This window comes from Echinops telfairi, unplaced genomic scaffold, assembly GCF_000313985.2.
Source record: "Echinops telfairi isolate 266 unplaced genomic scaffold, ASM31398v2 ScPeMD7_2573;HRSCAF=3158, whole genome shotgun sequence".
In the NCBI taxonomy this organism is placed as follows: domain Eukaryota; kingdom Metazoa; phylum Chordata; class Mammalia; order Afrosoricida; family Tenrecidae; genus Echinops; species Echinops telfairi.
In genome coordinates, this window is record NW_022106471.1 from 16,207,948 (window position 1) to 16,232,470 (window position 24,523).

At 38.9% G+C, this 24,523-nt stretch overlaps 1 protein-coding gene across 5 annotated transcripts in view; it reads left to right on the top strand.

The window, feature by feature from the left end:
* The first annotated feature begins 6 nt into the window (after nucleotides 1-6).
* PPP4R3B (protein phosphatase 4 regulatory subunit 3B) overlaps nucleotides 7-24,523 on the top strand; it is a 71,449-nt gene continuing 46,932 nt past the window's right edge. For all 5 annotated transcript variants that reach the window (XM_045294070.1, XM_045294071.1, XM_045294072.1 and 2 more), the window contains exons 1-4: nucleotides 7-176; nucleotides 1,380-1,435; nucleotides 12,228-12,326; nucleotides 16,661-17,284. In XM_045294070.1, coding sequence (XP_045150005.1) covers nucleotides 35-176; nucleotides 1,380-1,435; nucleotides 12,228-12,326; nucleotides 16,661-17,284 — 921 coding nt within the window. In that variant the 5' untranslated portion in view covers nucleotides 7-34. The remainder of the gene's footprint in view (nucleotides 177-1,379; nucleotides 1,436-12,227; nucleotides 12,327-16,660; nucleotides 17,285-24,523) is intronic.

The following is a 24,523-nucleotide window of genomic DNA, read 5'->3' on the forward strand; positions in this document are numbered from 1 at the left end:
GGCGGCGGCCGGCGCGGTGGGGACGGCAGCCACCATGTCGGATACGCGGCGGCGAGTGAAGGTGTACACTCTGAACGAAGACCGGCAATGGGACGACCGAGGCACCGGGCACGTCTCCTCCACGTACGTGGAGGAGCTCAAGGGGATGTCGCTGCTGGTCCGGGCCGAGTCGGACGGTAAGGTTATTGGAACGGTGACTGGGGACGGCGCCTCCGGTGTGGGCTCTCCCAGGCCCGCCTCGGGCCCGGGTCCCCGCGCTGTCAGCTCCCGGGACGCGGCGCGATTCTGCCCGTGAGACAGCTTTGTCCGAGTCTCCCCTCCGTGGGATGCCGCGCCCCCCGCGGGGGGCTGTGACCCCCTTCCTCGCGCCTTCTTTAAGGAGGGCGGGTCGTGGGAAGGACGTTTCCTGGACTGGGATCGAACTCCGCGTCCCCGGAGGAGCGGAGGCTCTGGCACGTACAAAAGCTGTAGCGAAACTTTCCCTCCTGGTGGCCCCCCAGCCAGGCCCTCCTCGGTGTTAACCGCGCGTTGCTAAGGGGCCCCCAGTTGCCACAGTCGGCAGGGACTGGGAAACCCGAAGGACACCTTTCCTGGGGCTCCTGCAGGCTGTTGCCAAGATACGGGCACGCACGAGCACGGACACCTCCCGTGCCTGGGTGCCGAGAGAAAGTGGAAAGTGCGCCCGAAGCAAGTTAGGGTACCAGCGATGCCTTGTCAGGGCGGCCTCCCGGTGGACCGCGTCCAGCGTGGCGTCGTTTAAAGTGGTCCAGTGTGAAGAGCCCTAAGGGGTCATCTGAACGCGTCTGTTTAGCGGTTGATATGTGCAGACAGTAGGAACACCACAGCCCTAGATTTGTTCGTGGGATGTTTTTTGTACCTGTGCCCCCTCCCCTTTATGTTCAATCGCCATGGACATTTGTTTCCGAAGGTGCCCATCGTTTTTGTTCTCAAAGAGGAAAGGATAACCGGACTGCTGTAATTTGTGAATCAAGGTCTAAGATCCCTGCCGTGGTGCTTTGTCATTTATTTGTGAAACTGGAAATGCAATAAAATAACGTGTTTTTAAAAGTTTGGCTCCAAGTGGTCATTGGGCTCGTAATATTTTCATTTCAATAAAACTTTAGTAGTCATCTAGATTGCTCGCTTTCTTGGATGGATGTTTCTCTGCGTTTAACTTTATTTATATATATAAGGATTACTATAGTCTAGATTAAAAACGAAACCTAGAGAGAAATGTGAATTAGAATACATTTTAAGTATTTAATAAATACATACTTTAAACTAGCTGGGTGGAGAAGCAAGAAAAATTTTGTGTATTTTTAATGTGCTTATTTTTTGTTTCAAGCTTTTTCATTATTGAAACTTATTTTATCTTTCAGGATCACTACTCTTGGAATCAAAGATAAATCCAAATACTGCATATCAGAAACAGCAGGCAAGTAGTTATTTATCTTATTTGAAAGACTTCATCTGTGATCAAGGAACTATTAATCAGACAAAGATGGGAAAGCTTTCCTGACAAGACAAAAAACATGTTTGGTCAACAAAGCTACACAGCTTGTGTTAAGTTTCAGAAAAGTGGAAGCCTTTATACTGGCTGAAATTTATTATCATGTTTGAATGAAACTATTGTTGGTCTGTATTAGGCTACAATGTATTCATTAGTTTTCTTTATCTACAGTTAGTCAGGTTTCTCCTATACCCTGTACAGGAGCCCTTTTATTCTGAATCACATTTAAAGGAGATGGCATAAAAGAAAATTCAGAGAGGCACACTCTAAAGCAAAGAAAGCCTATCTGGTATGAAATTAGATCCTTTGACTCAGATTTTTTTGAAGTAGAAGCATTTAAATCCTGTTCTTTAATTATTGTATATTTTAAATATAAAAACCAATGGATACTTTAAAAGAGTTTACATTGCTGATGTAACATCTCTGTTAATATTTGTTGTCTTTTGGGAAAAGAAAACTTGTGTTGGTTGTGTTTTAGTATGCCTACATGTTTAATCTGAAAATTGGTGCCTTCAACCTTTTCTTTAATCTCTGATTGTTTTCATTTTTATTATGAAATACTTTTAAATTGAGAAGACCACTACTGGATTTAACAAATGTTAACATTATACTTCATTTGTTTGAAATTAGTTTGTAATATTGAACATTATGGTTAGTCAAAGCCCCTTATGTATTTATTCTCCACACTCACCAAAGGTAACCACTATTCTGAAATTGATGTATGTTATTTTTGTACATGCTTTTATACCTTTTCTGCATATGTATGTATCCATGAACAATATGTAGTGTTTTCTGTGTTTTAAAACTTTACATAATTGGTATCATATAATTCTGTATTCTGCACCTTGCATTTTCCACTCAACCTTATTTTGGAGATTTATTCATGTTAATGATGTAGATCTGGTTGCTTTTTGTTTTGTTTTTCACATTAGCCACTGTGTAGTTTTCTAATGTGTGATACATACCTAGAATATTTTTAGTACTTTTGCGTATCATGTATCACGTGAATATGGCAGAGATTTTTGAAGGAAGGAAAGTATCTTAGAGTTATATTTACAATGTAAGTGCTACTGTCTTCAAGGTCCATATTAAAGAAAATGTGGATGCCCAAGAGCAAATACTTCATAGTTGGAGGAATAAAATTATGTCTATTGCACAGTTCATTAATAGTAAAGTGATTACTGTTTCACAATTGTTTCATGCATGCAAAACATTCTAAATTAGTTCTTTGAAATATTCGAAAATTTTCAATACTTAATCATTTCTTAATCAATTTTCTCTGCTTACAAAATGTTTGTTTTTTATGAAGAATCATTAAACATTTGTCTAGAACTGAACCTCTCAAGATGTTTCCTATATTAATCACTCATTTTCAGGTAGATGTTTAAATCAACCAAGCAAATACTTTGCACTGCATTTTCTCACATAGCTGTTTGTTTGGCTTTTTTTAGGTAAATACTAATGTTTTGTGATAGTGCGGATTTTCTTGCCCCCAATTTGCATAAATATGAGGTCTCAGGAATTCTCTTCATAAATGGAACTTAGTGATAGAAATCACCTACAATGCCCCTAATAAAATGATTTGTAGAAAAAAGAAAACAGCAAAAAAATCACCTACAAGTTAGTTATAATATAAATTCATTCTAAATGAATAAAAGTTCTCTTAGCTTTTGTTAGCATTGGAAAAGTCTCATGATTGTGGAAATTTGCAGTTAAAATAGTTGTCTCTCAAAACAATGAAAACTTTAATTATAGGGCATACTTTTTTATGTTGTAATGCTACTCAGTTTTAGATACGTGACAATTTGAATACACTAAATCTGCACAAGAGAGAAAAAGCATATTTTATCTTAAAAATAGATTTTTGGCAAAATGTTTTCTGTATTTAACCACATTTAAATACTACATCAGTAAAAGGCTTTTGTACCTCGGTTTTTGTTTGTTTGTTTTTAATTGAAATGCTTTTACTAATATTAAAGTACCATATATGAGAACTCTTTGGTATTGAGAAGCATATGGAAAAACATTTCTTTTTCTCAAATTGAATGCACTTTTCTAATAGATATTACATAGTCAATTATGGGTTATGTTAGACTTGTGTTTTTAATCAAATTGCACTAATTAGGGTATCCAGACAATATTATTCTGTCATTTAAATTATGTAATAGTGTAGAAAACTATTTACTTTCAAATCTACATGGAATGTATTGATAGCAAGTTTTAATTAGGATGAAATGTTTGTAGAATGTGTAATTAGTAAAATACATTGAATAAATTTAGGAAAATATTGAACCATACTTGACTTTAGCAGTTTTAAAATGAATATTGAATTGTGGATTACAAATACCAGTATATCTTTTTTTGAACAGCCAAACTACTGAATCGTGGGCCCTAAATAAGTTAGTCGGATTAAGTTAAGGGGATTTCAAATTTCTGGAGACTGAGTAGGTCGTCACTGATTCACTTTTCTTGCTAATTTTGCACAAAGTTGAGATATATATGTATATAGGAAGACCCTAAAGGAGACAATAAACTGTTAAGTATTTAAATTAAACACATTGGGAAAAGCTTATTATATACAATGCAACATGACATAAAATGCCTGACACATGTTGACATTTAAAGCTACTTCAAACCAGTTCTAGGGATCTTGAGTAAGACAAAAGCAGAATCATAGGATGTGTGCCTTTTATGTTTGACAGAATTTTATGCTGTTGAGATTATGAGAGAATAAGGAAGGTAGTCTTTGATTCTGTTTAGAGACAAGACAAACTGATCAAAACAGTGACAGAATTATAAAGTAGCTGGGAAAGTTGTGTTTTAGCCTCGTCCTCAAAAGCCTATGGAAGCATTTCACGGTTCTGACAACTAAACATAGAAACGTTAAATCTCTTGACCTTCATTTTATAGTAGTTATACCAACACAAAATATAAACAAGCTTGAAGGCACAGATTGGCTTGTAGAAATTTTAAAAAGAATGGGCTGGGATCTGTTGAAGGAATGTGATGAGGAAGGAAATAGTATACCTACTATCAAAGGCAGTGGAAAAAAAGAGAAAGACCTTTGATCAGATGGCTGGACAAAGTGGCTGCAACAATGGGCACAAACAATAGGAACAATTGTGAGGATGGCCACAGGACCTGGCGCTGTTAGGTTGTTTTACTGTGAGTTGAGCCTCTGTCCTCAGCACCTGACTAAAATTATAAAAGGTCTGAAGCCTGTTGGGAGCAGAGCTTTCTTATTCAAGAGCTGATTTGCTAAACAAAGGAGCTTTTATAGGTTCTTAGGTAGGGTCCTAATGATGAAGGTGATAATCATTTTGATAATAATAGATTGGTATGGATTGAAGGTTAGGGTGTGGGGCAGAAGTGCTTAGGAACTTTTGCAATAATTCAGATACCAGGAAATAGGTCATAGAATTGGAAAGAAGACAGTTCTTGTATATTTTCAGAATGTACTGCAAGATTTGGTGAATGATTGTGGAAGAGAAATGGCTTATTGGTAGTGTTTTTTATTCTTGGGGCCAGGAAAATAATGGTTCCCTAAAACCTGGGAAGTTGCAAAAGGAAAACAACGAATTGTTTTGCTAAGGCATGTATGTTTACAGCAACAACAAGCAACTGTCTTTAATAAGTTATATTATTAAAAATCAAAAGGTATTTAGTCCACTCTCCTCCCTGTTCCACACATATACCGTAGTTGTATTTACTTGAGGCCACTCATGCCTCAAGTAAATACAATCAGTTTTCAAGTATATCTTCTCAAAAGTTTTATAGATAAATGTGCACACAATTACACATGCTCAGTTTTATTGGCATACATGGCCTCATACTCACAAGGATCAGGCTGATTCTGACCCAATGACCCTCAATGACAGGGTAAGCGGACCTTTTGGGTTTCTGAGATTATAACTCTACTGGAGTCGAAAACCTTGTCTTTCTCTTGTAGAGCAGTTGGTGGTTTTGAACTGCTGACCTTGTGGTTAGCAACCCAGCTTAACACACTATGCCATCTGGGTTCCTGGCATACATGAGAATACTACACACTACTGTTTTGTGCTGCTTCATTGAGATTTTGAGGTGAGAGTAAAACAGATCCTATAATAAACATCTGGACCTAGAGCTAGGGGAAGTGTTAGGGGCAGGAGAGTCTGAGGATCATCAAATGTCTTTTTACCTGCATCAAGGAAATTCCTTTATTGGGGTTAGATACAATTTTTTTCATTCTTACAATGGTTTGGTTTTGAGTGCTGCTGTTTAGTTTGGATTCTTGATTTGAAAGCTTTGTGGGCTTCTCAGCTAAAGGTTTGCATGGCTCAGCCTACTTACTAACGTGTGTAGAGTGGAAAAGGTCAATGAAGGAAGTAGAGAGGTGGCTGCATAGTCTGGACAAATACTATTGGATCATTGTGAGGGAAAAGGGATGGTGGCTGTGGAGATGGGGATGTTGAATATAGAATTTTTGAGACATGCTGATTGATGAACGTGTTAGTAATTAGGAAGAGGAAAAACCGAAAAATAAGCTCACTGCGTGGAGTCAGTGCTGACTCAGAAACCTCCCTTTGATTTCCTGAGACTTTAACTGTTCACAGGAGTAGAATCTTTCTCCCGAGGAGTGGTTGGTGGTTTTGAACTGGTGACTGCAATCGCAGCTGAACTCCTAACCGTTACACTACCAGGGCTCCTTACACCAGCCAAACTCTCCCATCACGCTGGTTCCTACTTCCAGCCTCTGTTAAAGAAGAAATCATTGAAAAGAACAGAGAATTGGGAAAATGTTTCCAACCCAAGAGAGAACAGTGAAAAGGAGGGTGTTGGGGTTCAGCTGGAAAACTTGAAGGGAAACCAGCCTGAGTACCTTTGTGGGGAGTGGACTAAATGAGTGCATAGGGAGAATTTTGTAAATTTTTTTTTAAAGAATTTTGTAATTTTAGTGTTGAAATGACGGCATCAATTTGTAGAGAGTACAATTTGCTCTGAACTTTGAACTGTACATTAGGTAGGTGCATGAACAGAGAAAAGTGAATGATTAGGTGCAAAACCAGGCAAGTTGGAGGACAGGAAAACATTCTGGGTGGGGGTTTAGAGTGGGTACCAAGGAGGAATCTTTGGATAATTGGATGGGAATCGCTCACTCTTAAGAATCTTTGCTTTGAGAAATACAATGCCTTAGCTTGGGAAACAAGTTGCTAAAACTTGCTTGCCTCTAAAATTTATTGACACTATTATTTCAAATGAGGCACATAGTATCAGGAGTGTGAGTTTTCAAGTTAACATTCTTATTTTTTTAATTCCGTTACTTCTAGGTATGTGATATTGAGCAAATTTTCTCTGATTCTTACCTTTTCAGTGAGGACTTTACCTACCTTCATCAGGTAATTGTGAGTTAATGTCTGAGATGCTGAGCACAGTACCTGGCATATAGTAAATGCAATGAAAACACTGTATTAGAGTCATAACCTAAAAGAATACTACTGGAGGCAAGAGTGTTTTATTTTTCAATGAGGAAAGATGATCAGAGGTTAAATAAAATAATATGCTCAAGGTCATAGAGCATTGGAACACTAATGTTAAGGACCTAATTTTAACTCAGGGTTATTCCTATTAGCATATACCTATATACTCAAGTAGATGCCGACCCGAATATCAGCTGAGGCACCTAATTTTACCACAAAAACTGCATTAAAATGTGCTGGGAAACTTGGCTTTTACACGAGTACATACAGTATTTTAGGGAGGATACTACTATTTGTGAGCATTGGTACCCTAACACTCTCTTGGACACTTAAGTGAAACTGTTGCTTCCTTCCGGCCAAAGTAAATTCCAACTCATAGCAACCCTATAGGGCCGAGTGGGAAACTGCCCTCTGGGTTCCCAAGACAGGACTGGTCACAGGAGGCCAAAGCCCGTCTTGCTCTTGTGGAATGGCTGGGTTGTGACCTCGATGAGTGGTTAACCACTCTGTCTCCAGGGCTTCTCCAAGTTGAACTGTAGAAACAGCACCAATTGCCATCACATGCGACTTGCTTCATGCTGTCCCCGTGTGTGTGAGAAAGCCGTGCTCCTGGTGGGTCTGTGGCAGGGTTTGTAGAAGTAAATCAAGGTTGTCTTCTGAGGTGCCTTTTTGTAGACGTGAACTGGCAGCCAAGCTCATTAGTCACTTCTACAACCTAGGAGCTCCTATGTTATGGTTGCATATATATATTGTAATATTGTATGTATATAACTGAGTTCTACTGTATGGTCTTTACACTATACCCCAGAAACAGTTGAGGTCAAGGAAAAGAACCAATATAGGATTGGAGGCTGCATTATTGTTCTGGTAATTCTCAGTAATTTTCACATTTTAAATTGATGTTGAGTCTATGAATTCTATCAGCATGTCAAATATTTCTTACACTTTGTTTTCTTCCCCATTAGTTACCTAAGTGTTACCTCAGTAAGAAAGGCGAAAGACTTAAAAGTCAGACTTTATTTTTGAAAATTCACCTTTGCTGTATTTGGGCTTTTGGAATATACAGGAAATCTGCTGTTTGACACTTAATTCTGTTTTAATCTTGTGCTTGTTCTTTGTCCATAGGAGTTCTTTTATTTGACCTTTGGATTAAATAATTTTGAATTGTTTAAATACTAAATTTAGTTATGAGGCAGAGACAGTCTGACAAGTAGTAGGATGTCAATTATTTCATGACTGTTATTTATGTTAATGAGGTAGATAGCTGTTCAGTCGGGACAAATGAAACTACATTTATGAGCCTCTTAATATATTAAGGTGCCCTCATGGCACTAAGTGTTAGGTGTTGGACTGCTAACATTGCTAACTTCAAGGTTTGCAGTTCAATCCTGCTGGCCACTCTATGGAAGAAAAATGAGACTGTCTCCCATGAGATATATAGTCTCAGAAACCTTATATACGGGAATAACCAGTCAGAATAAACTGGTTTTTCTAATGTGTTACAGTTAGCTCTCTGAGTAAAAACAAAAAGAAACCACCAGGTGTTTTATACCTATTTTAAATATAATTTCAAGGTCTCATTTATACTCTGAATTAACTGATTTAAATAGTATTTGGTTCTGGGAATACAGTTTTCAAACAGTGTTTGAAAATAAGAATTATGGTAAAACTACACTATGAAAACTTCGTATCATAAAGGTTATTCTCAGGCTCCCGCAGGCCAGGTCTGCTCTAGTCACCTTACTGTTTTGAAGAACCAGATCGAGCAGACTGAGTTGTTTGCTTCTTCCTGTAAGCTCCTTTTAAATCTTGGTTCTATAGTGACATGGGAAAGTTAAATGTTTTGGTTAGTAGAGGAAAATCTTAGACTTCTCTGGTTTTAACAGGCATTCATAATGTCCCAAAGAGGTAAAAACATTGACAACATACAAATGAGCAAAAAATAATGATATCACAAGGTACGTTGATTGGGAACACACTTTCTATGGAAAACTCAGCTTTGCTCTATCTATGTTTTTGGGATATCCAGGAGATCCCGCTGTGCTTGTGCCTGTTCTTTGTCCGTGAGAGTCTTTACCCTGAACAGTACTTTTTTTTCTTTTCACTGAGACTGTATTCTGTATATGAGAGGTGGGTGGGAATTGTCATCCATTTGGAATGGTGAGCTTCAAGGGCTGAGCTCCCATGAAAACACCTGAAACCTTTTTACTGAAGAGGGACACACTTGGGTCGATTTCTTAAATTTGAATTACTTGGAACCTTTAAGGATACTTGGGTTTCACCCATCCCTGGGCAAGAAGCAATAGAAATATGTTATTTGTAGCCATCTCTTACGACTTCTCTCCTTCACATTGGACAAAGGTTCTAAATATAGGTCTTATTTTCTGGGATTTTTACTAGATTAGGGGAAAGAATGTATTTGTGGGTCAAAAATGGGAAGGAAAGAACCAGAGAAAATGCTGAGAGTCAGGAGGAGTTACCTTCACTGAAACTTTAGTGTTAACTGGACCTTCTTAGAAAGTGAATTGTGGCCAAAATGCGAAGGACTTTGGATCCTGGCTAAGGATTTTGGATTTTGTTTTGTCGTGCCATGATATCCACAATGAACTATGTGGTGTGAAGCATTGGGATTTGAGAAGAAACCTTTTATGTAAACTTTTTAATGAGTTTTGTTAATATTTACACGCAATTACACAATCGAGTCAAAAATATGCATGGTCTTCTGAGGGAAGAGTGGAATTTTTGTGGGGGAAAAAGCCATTTTGAACTATTGAAGCCCATGTGTGCAAATTTTCATTCAAAGGTATTTTCTAATTTAAACCAAACCCATAGCAAAATAGACAAGTGCGTTAAAAAGTTTGAAGGCAGCAATATAAGTGGAAATGAACCACCTTGTACAGTCCATGTTCCAGTTGCTAGCAGAAGTCAGAGACCAGCTTGCTTCCTTAGGGCGCATCACCAGAAAAGATCGATCACTCGAAAAAGGTAATGTGTTCGGTAGGTAGAGGACCGGCAAAAAGGAAGGAAGCCCTCAGGAACATCTATTGACACAATAGCCACCATAGTGGAGTCAAACAGATCAAAGGTTAGGAAGATGCTGCTGGGCCAGGCAACATTTTATTGTTACACAGAAGGTCACCAACAGTAACACTTGTGACTCATGGCAACCCTGTAAGACAGGATAGGACTACTCCTGTCCTCCGTTTTCTCCCAACAGTTGGTGGCTTTGAAATGCTCACTCATTACCCATTACCATTACGCTACCAGTGCTCTGTAACCGGAACATGTAGCCAAAAAAAAAAAAAGGCTCAAACTGACATGTACTCCTAGTATAAGCTGTCTGATGACCTTTTGGTAAAACAAAAGCAATGGTAATAGATTTGACAAGAAAATGACCCATCAGGAAAAACTAATTAAAAGGGTAGTTTTAGATAAGAATTTTTATCCTATCCTTTTTTTTTTATCCTATCCTTCAGATATGATTCTTATACTGTCATACTTAGTATATTATGCCCTGAGTGACACTTGGTAGTTACCCAGAATGCCAGGGAACCGTTTTCTGCTGTGGGATGGAGCCTTGGAAAGTTCCTGGGCCAGGTCTTCACTGTCCTCCAGGGGTGCTGTGCATTGAATCTATTCAGTGACAGTGGACTTGGGTTTCGTACGTGTATTTTGGGCCCTGAGATGCCAGTTTATAATCATATGGAGCCATATCAGTACAAACATGTAAAAGTAGTATTTATTTTATCTATAATATAATCTTTTTATCTTACACTTTCATGTATACTCCTGCTATCCTAATATGTATTCCTGTATAGAAGTAGATTGAAGTACATAGCAAAAAGATTAAGTTTTAGACCCTGCTGTGTACTCAACAACAAATAAAATGTTTTCTTAAGTTGTAGAGACCATTATTCATGAGGGGCTTGCAGTAGATGAGGGAGCCTGCGTGGGTGCCCTACAGCTTTAACAAGGCGCTAAATAGAATAGCTCTGTTTTCATCTTTTTTATTAATACATGGAAGTTTCTGGGATTTTTTTGTAAATAGAACTTCAGTGATATTTAAAAACTAGATATTAAAAAAATCTCATTTGTAGACATGGAAAACCACTATAAAGATTTTTAAGCTAAGTCACCTAATAAAATTTTGGAATGATAACCCTTGTGGCATATTTCCTTTCCAAAAAAATATAGTCAACTCTTCCTACCTGATTACACAGCAAATAAAAAGTTTTAATCTGATGCCTATGTTAATAAATGATATTTTTCATTTATTGCTTAGAATTAAGGAGTGTTGAAATGTTTTTAAATTAAAGACTTTAATCTGGGGCTCACTTTTCTATATTAGCATCAGGTTTCAACATAAGTATTAGGTGAACAACTATTACATACAAGCTGTTTTATAGAATAGCTTTTTTTAAAAAAAAATTGTTTTTTTAACGTTAATTAAAGTGTAAAGTTGCATTTTTTTGAAAACCCAGAATTTTGGTCCTATCAAACTTTGGTTAAATGTCCCGGGAGGAAAGTTTGCCCATTTCATTAGTGTTTAGTGCATATTCAGTGCTAAAACATTTGCGAATGTGTGTGCTTTAATTTCAATTCACAGCTGTGTTTTTAATACAATTGTTGGTCCTTTTTTTCTAAAATCATAGCTAATCTTTTGGTAGGGGTATCATTGAAAACAGCCTAAAAGAGAAGTTATCTGAATAGCTCAAGCTGTTAGTACTTGTTGGTAGAATAGGTAATTTTATTTCACCATTGCTTTGCGTTCTTGAACATTCTGAAGGCTCTTCAACTCAGAAAAGTGGAGGTAAAAATAGAAAGGGTTAAACCTTAAGATATTTCCAGCTATTATTTTACATAAAACTTGTTGCCAGCCAGCTACAAGGGAAGGGAAGGACAAACCAGTATGCAGATGTGCAATGTCACAGCTGGCTTCTGAAACAAGAGGATATAGGGTTGAAATATCTGCATTATGTTTTTGACCGAGAATGAGCTTCTACCTAATATCTTAATAATCAAGCCAGAGGCTACTATTTTTTGTCTTAATTTTTTGGCCTTAGAGTGTCATTTTTAGTAAGAAAACTACTGTTTAATTGCCAATATATTGCCAGAGTTTGAGCGGGTAATAAAATACAGTTTTGCCATTGATTGTGACTGTTAAAGGAAATTGATAATTACGGTTTCCTGTTCTCTCAGTAATTATACTTTGTACCTATTTCTTTATTCTGTGATGATGTAGAAATTCTTATTTTAAACAGGACACGTTAATTGTTTGGTCCGAAGCTGAGAACTATGATCTGGCACTGAGTTTTCAGGAAAAAGCTGGCTGTGATGAGATTTGGGAGAAAATCTGCCAGGTAAGATTCTTTTAATATGCAGCACATTTGTATGCATTCGTGAATTTCTTTTACATCAAAGATGGGTGGGTATTAGAACATGAGAGAATGTTTTAGTATGAACTTTGGTAACCCAACATGGAAATTTCTTGTATATTTCACCGCACATTCTTAAAATTTAAAAAGAAAAGGCTTTAATCTTAATTTTTTTTTTTTTAGAACTCTAGATTTTGATAGCACCTCTTCACAATGAATACCCTGTAAAATGGGAGATCTTTTTTAAAAAATAATTTTATTGGGGGCTCGTACAACTCTTACCACAATCCATATATACATCCATTGTGTCGAGCACATTTGTATATATGTTGCCATCATCGTTTTCAAAGCATTTTTTTTCTACCTGAGCCCTTGGTATCAGCTCCTCATTTTTTTTCACCTCCCTCCTTCCCTCTGAACCCTTGATAATTTATAAATTATTATTATTTTTTCATGTCTTGCACTGTCCAATGTCTCCCTTTAACCCCTTGTGTGTTGTCCATCCCCCTGGGAGGGGGGTATAGGTAGTTCTTTGTGATCGATTCCCCCTTTCTCCCCCCACCTTCCCCTTCCCCTCCTGGTATGGCTACTCTTAATATTGGTCCCAAGGAGTTTATCTGTCCTGTATTCCCTGTGTTTCCAGCTCTTATCTGTACCAAATGGGAAGATCTTTAAGCCCAATGGTAGCATTCTTGCCTTCCATGCAGGAGAACCAGATTTGAATCCTGGCCAGGTCTCCTCACATACAGTCATAACCTGTCAGTCAGTGGAGGCTTGCATGTTGCTAGGCTGAAGAGGTTTTACTGGAGCATCCAGATTAAGACAGGCTAGAGAAAAGGTCCTGGTAATCTCATTCTGAAGATCAGCCAGTGAAGATACTTAGCACAACAGCTAATTATGGGAGTGGTACAGGACTAGGCAGCATCTTGTTCGGCAGTTGCCAAGAAGCAGGGGCCTCCTACTTAACAGCAGTTAGCAACAGCAAAACTGCCTTGTCTGTCTATCTAAAACCATGTATCTTACAGATGGGTGCGGTTGAAGACCCATAGTGGCCCAGTGGTTAAATCAAAGTGTTGGGAATTCTAACTCAGTCTGCGTCCGTGAAGATTTACAGCCTTGGAAACCCTCTGAGGCAGTTCCACTCTGTTCTGTGGTGGTCATTATAAGTTTGAATTGACTTGATGGCAGTATATTTTGTGATTTGCCTAATGCTTATGAATATTTTTGGTCAAGTACTAAAGATCAAAAATACTCATGACTTCAACTTATGAAGATACATGGTACATCTTATGACTGTATTATTTTTTAATGAGCTTTTAAATTTAGAACACTTTTAGATTTACCAAGAATTTGGTAAATTTGGCAGATACTTCCCGGCATGATTAGGTTCCAAAGACCAGATTGTTGTGTCAGAATCATCATTCTGCAAAAATGGAGGATGACTGCATCCTTACATAATTGCAGAATTATATCATATGGAACTACCAAACCAACCAAGTTGACATAAAACCGTAACCATCACAGCCAGTGGTTCTCTCACCTGCCGCATTAGTGTTCGTGACTGCCAGATGTACGTTGTTTGCAGTAGATTTTTGTCGTAGTATTATAAATCAGGGAATTTGGGATAACAAAATAGTTGGTAAGCAAGGAGTTGGTGTATTACAGAGTTGCCATATCCTTCCTCATTTTCCTTGCCACCAGCCTTGGCATGCCCTTGCTCTTGGAGCTGTGTGACTTACTGTAATTCAAGGAGGCAAGAACTTTATGTGCATCCAAAAGAGAAGTAGAAATCATTGGTGGACAGTACAAAACACATTTACATAGAACCAAACCACACTTATTACCAGCGAGTCAATATTGACTCATAGTGACCCAATAGGACAGGGTGAGTTTCAGAGACTAACTGTTCACAGTAGAAAGCCCTGTCTTTCTCTCAGGGCTGCTTGCTGGTTTGGAACTGACCTGTGGCCTGCAGCCTAATGTGTAACCCCCACACCACCAAGGTTCTACATTCACATAGATACTTGGGCCTATGTGGGGTTGACAGTTCAGATCTGTGAAGTTTAAGCTTAGACAATCCAGGAAGCCTTTGAGGATTAATAACAATAGCACCCTGTAACCTAATAATCGCTTCTGGTGTGATGCTTTTATCTTATTTTATGTGAAGCATAAACAAACTATTTGAAGTACAAATGGATTCATCTGATTTTCTCTCTCTTTTTTTTTTTGTTACAACCTCTGACTTTTCTCTTTCTCCCTTCAGCTCACACTCAACTTCTGCTTTTTGAGGGGGTTGGTATTTTCAGTCTTTCGATTTTTTTTTTTTACAGTCTTTCTATTTTAACTCTTGCCTTAATATCAAATCTCTATCTTCTCCGTTGCTCCTCAGTAGCAGACTTACAGGTTTACTTACCAAGTGTGTATTCAAATGCCTCACACTTGGTAAACCTGAATTCCCATCAGCCAATCTTCCTTTCTGTTAAGGGAGTGACAGGTTTAATAACACAGGGTACTTTGTGGTGCCATCTCTCTTTGGTACTGTCTTAAATTATCTAGTTCTGCTATAACAAAGTACTACGGTGGTAACTTTAGAAGCAGAAATTTATTTCTCATCTTTCTGGAGCTTCAAAGTCCAAGTTCCTGTGCTGGCTCCAGGGGTAGTTGTTCTCTTTGCAGTTCTCTCTACAGCATCTGTAGGCCTGATGGGCTCAGTCATCCTCATGTGCCATGGCAGCTGTCTTTCATCTCTTCTTGCTCTTTTCCTTGTTTAATCTCCTTTATATTGATTGAAGACACACTCTACACTAATTGATTGAAATTGATTGAAGACACACTCTACACTGATACTGTCTCATTAACATAAATCTACTCCCAAGTGGGAGTGTAACCAAAGGTAATATTGTGACCCTGTAGGACACAGTAGAACTGTTCCATGGGGTTGCCAGGAATATAAATCTGCAGAAGCAGCTAGCCTTACCTTTTTCTCATGAAAAGAATGGTGAATTTGAACTGCTGACCCATCCGCAGCCCAGTGCTTAATCCAGAGCTCCTTACACAAATAGAGGGATTAGGATTTACTACTGAAGGGGAGAAAACAAAAGACCTTCAACAAGGTGGATGGGCACAGTGACTGCAGCAGTGGCCTCAAACACAGGGACAGTCTTGAGGGTGGCGCAGGACCAGGACCTGGCAGTGTTTCACTCTGTTGTGCACAGGGTTGCTAGAGGTCAGAACTGTCTCAACGGCACCTAACAGCAGCAACAATACATAATTTGGTAAAGACACAATTCAATCTATAATAATATCTACCTCTTCACTTCAGTTCAGTTGTTTGTGTAGACTTTAAAATTATGCTGTGATTTGCCTGCATCCTCAATCTGGCCCATAAATCAGATACAGATTAATTTTCTAAAGGACAGCTGTACACATATCACTTCTCTGTACAGTAACGTCATTTGGGGGGAGGGGCTTTTAATCATGAATTAGGTGCTTTAATTTGATTTTTCAAGATCTGCCTTTAGTCCACTTTCCGTTTTCAGTGTGGCAGTTGCATGTCATCTTTTGTTGCTTTTATCTCTTCTGCATTCTCTTGCCCTTTAGTTTTCAATACCTTTACCCCTTTATCATAATCTTGCCCAGCTACAAAAGTAGGACTTTGAAATGATTCGTTCTGGCTTGACCTCCCTGTTGAGAATTCGTATTTCCACTCCAGATAAATTGAGTGAGAATCTACAGTTTAACAACACTCCCAGGTGATTCTTAAGAGTCATCTTGAGCAAGAGTCAAAATTACTAGGTAGATTGGCACTGTTAAACATCTACATTTGTTCTTTACACACTTCAGCATTACATCTGATAAGTGGAGAAATTTGTGGATGAGATGATCAGCAGTCAATAGCGTAGACTCAAATGAGGGACTCTAAACTTGGTGTATTTCCCACCTCCAGACTTCCCGTTTAATTGCCGGGGACTATATTCCTAATAGGAACCCTGGTCACACCGGTTTAAGCCCTCCACTTTTCACTACAAGACTGGTGGTGCAAGCCCACCAGCTGAGTCCCAGCAGACAGGAGGCAGAGTGCTGTCGTGAAGAGGAGCATCCTGAGGGCCTGTGGCAGGCAGCTCCGCTCTGCCCCCTGGGTTGCCACGAGTCGAGTCGGCAGGGGCTTGTCTGTTTTCTTCCGTGTGTATTTTGATATTCCTAATGTTGAATCTTTACAAGATATTATTATTTCTATTCAGTGACTGAACAGTCAGTGGTTTTATTTCCATACATTCTTCTGTGTTTTAGGCTCATCAGCGATACTTTTGTAATTTTAGGTTCAAGGTAAGGACCCATCAGTGGAAGTCACACAGGACCTTATTGATGAATCAGAAGAAGAGCGATTTGAAGAAATGCCTGAAACCAGTCACCTGATTGACCTGCCCACATGTGAACTCAATAAACTTGAAGAGATTGCTGACTTAGTCACCTCCGTCCTCTCCTCGCCGATTCGTAGAGAAAAGTTGGCTTTGGCCTTGGAAAATGAAGGCTATATTAAAAACCTACTGCGGCTCTTTCAAGCGTGTGAGAACCTGGAAAACACTGAAGGCTTGCACCATTTGTATGAGATTATGAGAGGGATCTTATTCCTAAATAAGGCGACTCTGTTTGAGGTGATGTTCTCTGACGAGTGTATTATGGATGTCGTGGGATGCCTTGAGTACGACCCTGCTTTGGCTCAGCCAAAAAGGCACAGAGAATTCTTGACCAAAACTGCTAAGTTTAAAGAAGTTATACCAATCACAGATTCTGAACTAAGGCAAAAAATACATCAGACTTACAGGGTACAATATATTCAGGACATCATTTTGCCTACACCATCTGTTTTTGAAGAGAATTTTCTTTCTACTCTTACATCCTTTATTTTCTTCAATAAAGTTGAGATAGTCAGCATGTTACAGGTAAGTAGGTGGAAGATATTCCTTAAAAATCTGTTTTGAGATATTTAATTGCTCTCATAGTTCCAGTTGCTGCTAATCCCCTCCCCCTTTCCCTTGTTTAAGATTTATTTTGTTTGCTTTAAATATACCAACAAGCAATGGAAGAGCCCTGGCGACACACTGGGTTAAGTGCTGGTCTGCCCACCAGAAGGCTGGTGATTGAGGCAGCATGCTTCCATAAAGCTTTACAACCTGGGAAACCCTCTGGGGTAGCTCTTCTCTGTCCTGTTGGGTCACTGTGAGTCAGAAATTGCCTGGTATCATTGAATCTGGTTTGGATCAACCACAGAAACAAAGTTTTATGTTTTAGTTTTATGACTATTGTGACAGTACTTCTATGATGCAGCTTTTAAAAAGTATCTTTTATTGTGTCTTGTGAGACCAGGGTATTAGGAGTGTTTTGTTGTATACTTATGCATGTGTGTACATGCCAGAGTTTAAATGTTCCCAAATCATTCAAACATGCACTCAGGATGAGAGCTCCTCAGTGATTTGTAGGGAATGATAATTAGGTTTTTTGCTATGTGAACTTGACTTTATTCTGTCTCCTTGGGTTTTAAAATAGGCGATTCATACCATGCTTATGTTAATCCTTTACACTGACAATAGTGAGCATAATTTTGGAACTGTATTTAAGATATACCATATTTCCAGTTTCCTACCAAACTGTCTTTGTTATTTTCATATCATCATTCAGTTAATTGAGCAGCCACTGTTGGTTTACAGTAGTGATTCTCACACTCTGGCAAGGACCCTTGTACCACCAGGTCCTGCCAGAGGGTCTGTGAAATTCTGTATCCAGCTTCTTGACTTTGTGGGACTTTATTCTCATGCCTATCGTGTACTTCTAAATACACTTAGAACAACATGCTGCAGCACACGACATACATGCTGATAGAAGAATCTGGTTGTCTTCTGTTAAGCCAGCCATGCAAGAGACTTGCACTTTTCTTACTGAATCCCTTAAACTTTGGATAGCACAGTTGTATTTCTAAAAAAAAAAATTAAAAAAAAGTTATTTTCATAAATTTATAATAGGATTTTTAATGCAAGAGTGAGAATTTTTAAATGTCTGTTTTAGTTTCATTCATTACAGAGATCAGTAAACATAACCCACATAATAAAGCCCTTTGAGGGATCTTCAGTAATTTTAAGAGAGATTAAATGGGTCCCAAGACCCATGGAACATTAGCTCTGCCTTAGTACATAGCAAGAGACCGGATTTTATAACAGCTCTGCTCCTGTCCACCTTCCTATTACTATCACTGCACTTCTTGGGTAGGATAGACCCTTCCGATCATTTTTTAACTTAGCAGTTTTTCTCATCCTGTAATTAATGTAAGAGAAGTTCTACCGACACTATTAGAGTTTATTCAGTGTGGAATCTTTTTCAAAGTTACACTATTCAGCCAGGGTATCATCTCGTTGAGAGAAAAGCAAGTTTTGTTTCAGGAGCTTGAAAATAAGGTTGCACTCAGTATCCTTGATGTAAAGCACCCAGTGACAGAGACTCAAGTGGAGTTTTCAAATGATTTTTTTTACTTCAAGGGGTTTTTCAAGCCTGTAATATTAAATCACAGCTGCTGTTTTTAACACCTTTTTGCAGTGATATGTGTCCTTTGCTTTAGATTCAAATGCAGAATTAAATTTTAGCATAATTAGATTTAGTCCATTTTAATTTGTGTCTCTGTTGCTATGGTTTGGTTCATGAGTTAGAAATACTTAGAAACCTGTCCTGTAGTTAATTTGTAGGGGCGGTCCAGTGTTTTTTATGTTGGAGACTTAGATATTAATCCATCTCTGTTGCTAGCTAGTTCTGTAACCTCTGCGAAGTCTGTGAGTCACAGATTCCTGAAATTTGATATTGAATTGGGTACCCAACTATACTTTGGTCAAATAGAAATTTCTGTGTCTATATGTGTGTTTTTTTAAATGCATGGGGTCTCAGGTTGGTTAGTTGGTTTGTCTTGTTTTTACATCACTGCAGAGAAAATAATTTGATTTAGAGTTTTTAGAAGAATCTGTTCATTTCCTATGGAGTTTTTTATGTAGTATCCAAAAAAGCAGCCACATACAGTTTCATATATCTCATTTTTAAAATATTAAAACAGAAACTCCTGAAACCAACTGGAAAAGAAAAAATTAAAATAATCTAAAAAGATAAGTTCAATTATTGGAGAATGAAGAATGAGGAAGGTAGCATTCCAATTACTTTTATAAGGGGTTTCATGTTGTCAATCAGTTTTTTTCTTAATATGTAGAACAAACAAATTGCTTTTTAGCTTAAAGGATATGATAAAAAATGTTCGAAATCAGATCTTTAAGAAAAAGCTACAACAAATCAAAGCATTTCCCTGACAGATTAACTCAAGTAGTAGTATTTTTATGCAGTTCTGGCTATCAATTTACAGATACTAAAATTCGACAGAAGAATTTAAATGAGAAATTACATTTATCAAGCAATGGGAATTTTTTTCTCATAAAATATTTTGATAAAGTTTAAAATCTCCTGGGACACCAAGGCAAACCACTAAAAGCATGTGGCAAAGCAACCGTGGCAGCAGAGCAGGGAGCCCCTGAGGGAGTACAAAGGACAGACTTTGGGGCCAGAGCATGGCACCCCATCAGACCTGACTGAAGGTCACACCTAGAGATCAAAAATCAGACCTTGATCTATTTACAGGTTTTTCTTTCTTTTTAAATTTTTTTTCTTTTAATTAATTTATTCTTCTAGAAAAAATTTATTCTTCTATGGATAATTGGTTTTCTTTTTTGTTGTCATCGCTGTGTTCTAATTCATCGCCCATCTTGCCATGGCTTGATTTGTGGTGCATATTAGTATCTCTACAGATCTATCTAGATAAGATAGACTGGATGAATAGTCTGGAGGAGAAAACAACGGGACCAACAGTTCCAGGGGGACATGGGAGAGGGGGAGGCGGAGTAAGGAGGTGGTGCTGACCAACCCAGGGACGGGAGCAACAAGTGACCAAAAATCAGTGGCAAGGAGGGTGTGAGAGGCCTGGTAGGGATTCAGCAAGGGCAATATAACCGAGAGAAATCACTGAAACCCAAATGAAGGCTGAGCATGATAGTGGGACAAGAGGAAAGTAAAAGGAAATAGAGGAAAAAACTAGGCGACAAAGGGTGTTTATACAGGTCTAAAGACTGGAATGTCCATATGTAAATATATAAGAGTGTGGGGAAACAGATCTACTTGCATATATTTATAGGCAGCAGATGGACCTTGTGCCTCCACTCAAGCACTTAGTCAATGCAAGAACACATTGTTCTATTAAATTGGCATTCCAGGATGCACACCTTCCTGACACGATTGCTGAAGAAAGTTGTGAACATAAGCAAATGTGGTGAAGAAAGCGATGGTGCCTGGCTGCCATAAGATATAGCATCCAGGGTCTTAAAGGCATGAAGATAAACAAGCGGCCATCTAGCTGAGAAGCATCAAAGCCCACATGGAAGACGCACACCAGCCTGTCAGACCACAAGGTGTAGAAGGGACCAGTTATCAGACATCAAAGAACTAAAAGTCATATTAGTGGGTGCCCACCTTCCTGATGCGATCACTGCAGACAAACGTGCATAAGCAAATGTGGTGAAGAAAGATGATGGTGCCCAGCTATCAAAAGATAGAGCCTCTGGGGTCTTAAAAGGCTTGAAGATAAACAAGCAGCCATCTAGCTCAGAAGCTATAAAGCCCACATGGAAGAAGCACACCAGACTGTGTGACCATGAGCTGTTGAAGGAATCAGGTATCAAGCATCAAAGAACAAAAAATCATATCATTGTAAATATGGGTGAGTGCAGAGTAGAGACTCAAAGCCCATCGGTAGGCAACTGGACACCCCCTTACTGAAGGGTTGTGGGGAGGAGATAAGCCAGTCAGGGTGCAGGGTAGCAATGATGAAACATAAATTTCCTCTAGTTCTTAAATGCTTCCTCCCCCCACTATCATGATCCCAATTCTACCCTTACACATCTGGCTAGACCAGAGGATGTACATTGGTACAGATAGCAACTAGAAACACAGGGAATCCAGGTCAGATGACTCCTTCAGGACCAGTGGTGAAAGTGGCGGTACCTGGAGGGTGGAGGGAATGTGGGGTAGAAAGGAGGAACCGACTACAAGAATCTACGTATAACCTCCTCCCTGGGGGATGGACAGCAGAGAAAGGGTGGGAGAATCGTCAGACAGTGTAACATGACAAAATAATAACAATTTGTGAATTATGAAGGGTTCATTGGGGAGGGGGGAAGGGGGGGAATGAGCAGCCAATATTAAGGGCTCAGGTGAAGGCAAGTGTTTTGAGAATGATGATGGCAACAAATGTACATATGTGCTTGACACAATGGATGGATTTATGGATTGTGATAGGAATTGTAAGAGCCCCCAATAAAATGATTTTTTTTTTTAAAAATCTCCAGGCAAAAAAGAAGATAGTTTGATCTGACTCAGAGTGACCCTGTTGACACACTACCCGGTCCTTGCACCATTCTCCCAGTTGTTCTTACATTTGAGCTCTTTGTTGCTCAACTCCGCTGTACTAATCCATCTCATTAAGGCCTTTCTTCTTTTTCGCTGCCCCTCCACATCAAACATGATGTCCTTCTCCAGGAATTGGTCCCTCCTGACAACACATCCAAAGTATGTAAGACAAAGTCTTGCCATCCTTACTTCTAAGGAGCCATTCTGGTTCTATTTCTTCCGAGCAGGTTTATTCTTTTGACAGTCGGTGGTACTCTCAGTATTCTTTGCCAGCACCCTTGTTCAAATGCATCACTTTTTCTTCAGTCTTCCTTTATTACATGACCAGCTTTCTCAAACATGAGGAGATTGGAAACATCATGGCTTGGTTCAGCTGTACCTTTGGTTTTCAGTGGCTAGTTCCTCAAGAGTAGACAGCCTATTTCGTCTTTGTAGACTGTTCTTGGTCTGGAACTTCTGCTGAAACTTGGTCACTAGGGGTGATCCTGCTAGTACATATTTGAAATACCAGTGACATAACTTCCAGCATCACAGCAACACACGAGCCACCACCGTACGAGAAACTGACAGACAAGTGGTGATTGGGCGAAGGAAGCATTTGTAAATGGTGTGAATGGAATGGAGGTACCAAGACTGATCATATTTGGGAAAAGCTGACTGGAGGGTAAGTAAGAGATGGCATATGCCCTTGATGCCCCTGAGAAGATGGATGTTCCAGACTGCAGACTGCCGTGCATAAGGTCCAAAAGGAATTAATGAAGTAAATAAAAGAAACACCAGCCTGCGTAAGATTTTGTGATTGTTAGGTGCTGCTAACTTCCGACCTATGGTGGCCCCATGTGCAACAGAGTAAACATTGGCCTGTCTCGCACCATCCTACAGTATGTTTGTTTGAGCCCATTGTTGTACGCTGTGGTCCCAAGCCCTCTCCTTAAGGATCTTCCTTGTTTTTGCTGATCCTCTTACCAAACATGATGGCCTTTTCCAGGGACTGGTCTCTCCTGATAACATGTCTCTAAAGTATGTGAGATAAAATCTCACTTTTTCACTTCTAGGGAGTATTGCTGGCTGTACATCTTCCAAGACATATCTGTTTGTTGTTACTTTCAATATCTTTGCCAACATCATAATTCAAATATATAAATTCATCAGTCTTCCTTATTCCATATGCATATGAGGTGATGAAACATACCATGATGTGGGCCAGGTACACTTTGCTCTCAAAATGACACCCTTTTTTCCCCAAACCTTGAGCTCTTGTGCAGCAGATTTGCACAGTGCAAAACATCATTTGATTTCTAGATTGTTGCTTCCGTGGACATTGATTGTGGATCCAAGTAAAATGAAATCCTTCACAGCCTTAGTCTTTTTTCTTCTTTTTTTCGTGATAATTTTTATTGGTACACTGGTAAGGGGTGTTTTGTTTTTACATTGAGTTGCAATCCATAAAGAAAGGGCTTGTCTCTGTATTTTCTCTTTGACTGGCATTACTTTTTATTTAGTGGAAGAGAATGTTACACGCTCCAGAATGGTTTCTAGTATTTTTCATTCATTTGCTTTTTCATGTATAAACCAAGAAAACCAAACTCACTGCCTTCAAGTTGGTTCTAGCTCATGGCGACCCTATCAGCCAGGGAAGCACAGCCGTGGGTTTCCCACACTGTAATCCTGACGGAGTAGAAAGCCTTACCTGCCTTGGAGCGGCTGGTGGTTACAATCTGTGGGCCTGGTGGTTAGCAATCCAGTACAGACCCACGACGTCACCAGAGCTGCCTTGTGTCATGGACACGTCGCCTTTTTCTTACTTCAAAACGGAAGTAAAGGACTGGAACCACTTCTTGGATGATCCCTAGTAAGGAAGAGAATAGGTACTGGGAAGTGATTCCTTTACATGTGATGGGTTGATTTTATTATCAAATATACGGATGTTACTAGACAAACCTTTATGGATCGTGCCTCTTTGATTGGAATTGGAAATTGTCATTGATAAAAGTGAATTTTGATGGTAATGAAGCTTTAATGCACTAACAGTTTTAATAGGTTTTGAGGAAATTTTAAAGTGAATTTTAATATTTTATCCGTTTTCTAGTCCATGCTCTTTGTAGAAACTAAGAAACTTGGTAAGCAACAATGAAAATCTTAATTCATTACCCAGAGATAACTACAATTAACATTTGAATGTATATCCCTCTAGTTTTTATATACACACCATTTATATTAAAAAATTACAAGAATATAATGTGTACATTATTCTATTTCTTTTAAACAATGCTTTAGGTAATTAGCATTTATTAAACACTTAGCTGCTATCCAAAAGTTCAGCTATTTGAGTCCCCTTGTGACTGTGAGAAAGATGTGGCATCGGCATCTATAAAGTCTTTGAAACCCTGTGGTACTTATGTCCTGTTAGGTTCCCCTCAAGTCTGGGTTCACTTAACTACAACTAGTTCAAGGGCTTTTTTGATCTCTCAGTACTTCAGTTATAAATGTGAAGAGCAGTTACTGGGATATTTAATCATTTACTTAAGTGCAGGGGGGCCCATGGGAACATGTAAAATGCTGCTCCAAATGGCCCTTGATATGTTTATTTCATGAGTTCTTGCATTTTGTGCACATCTGTTGCCAGAGTTTGGCTTTCTTTAATTCTGGACTTGTGCCACCTATGGTAACGCTTCTGTTTGTCTAATTGAATTGAC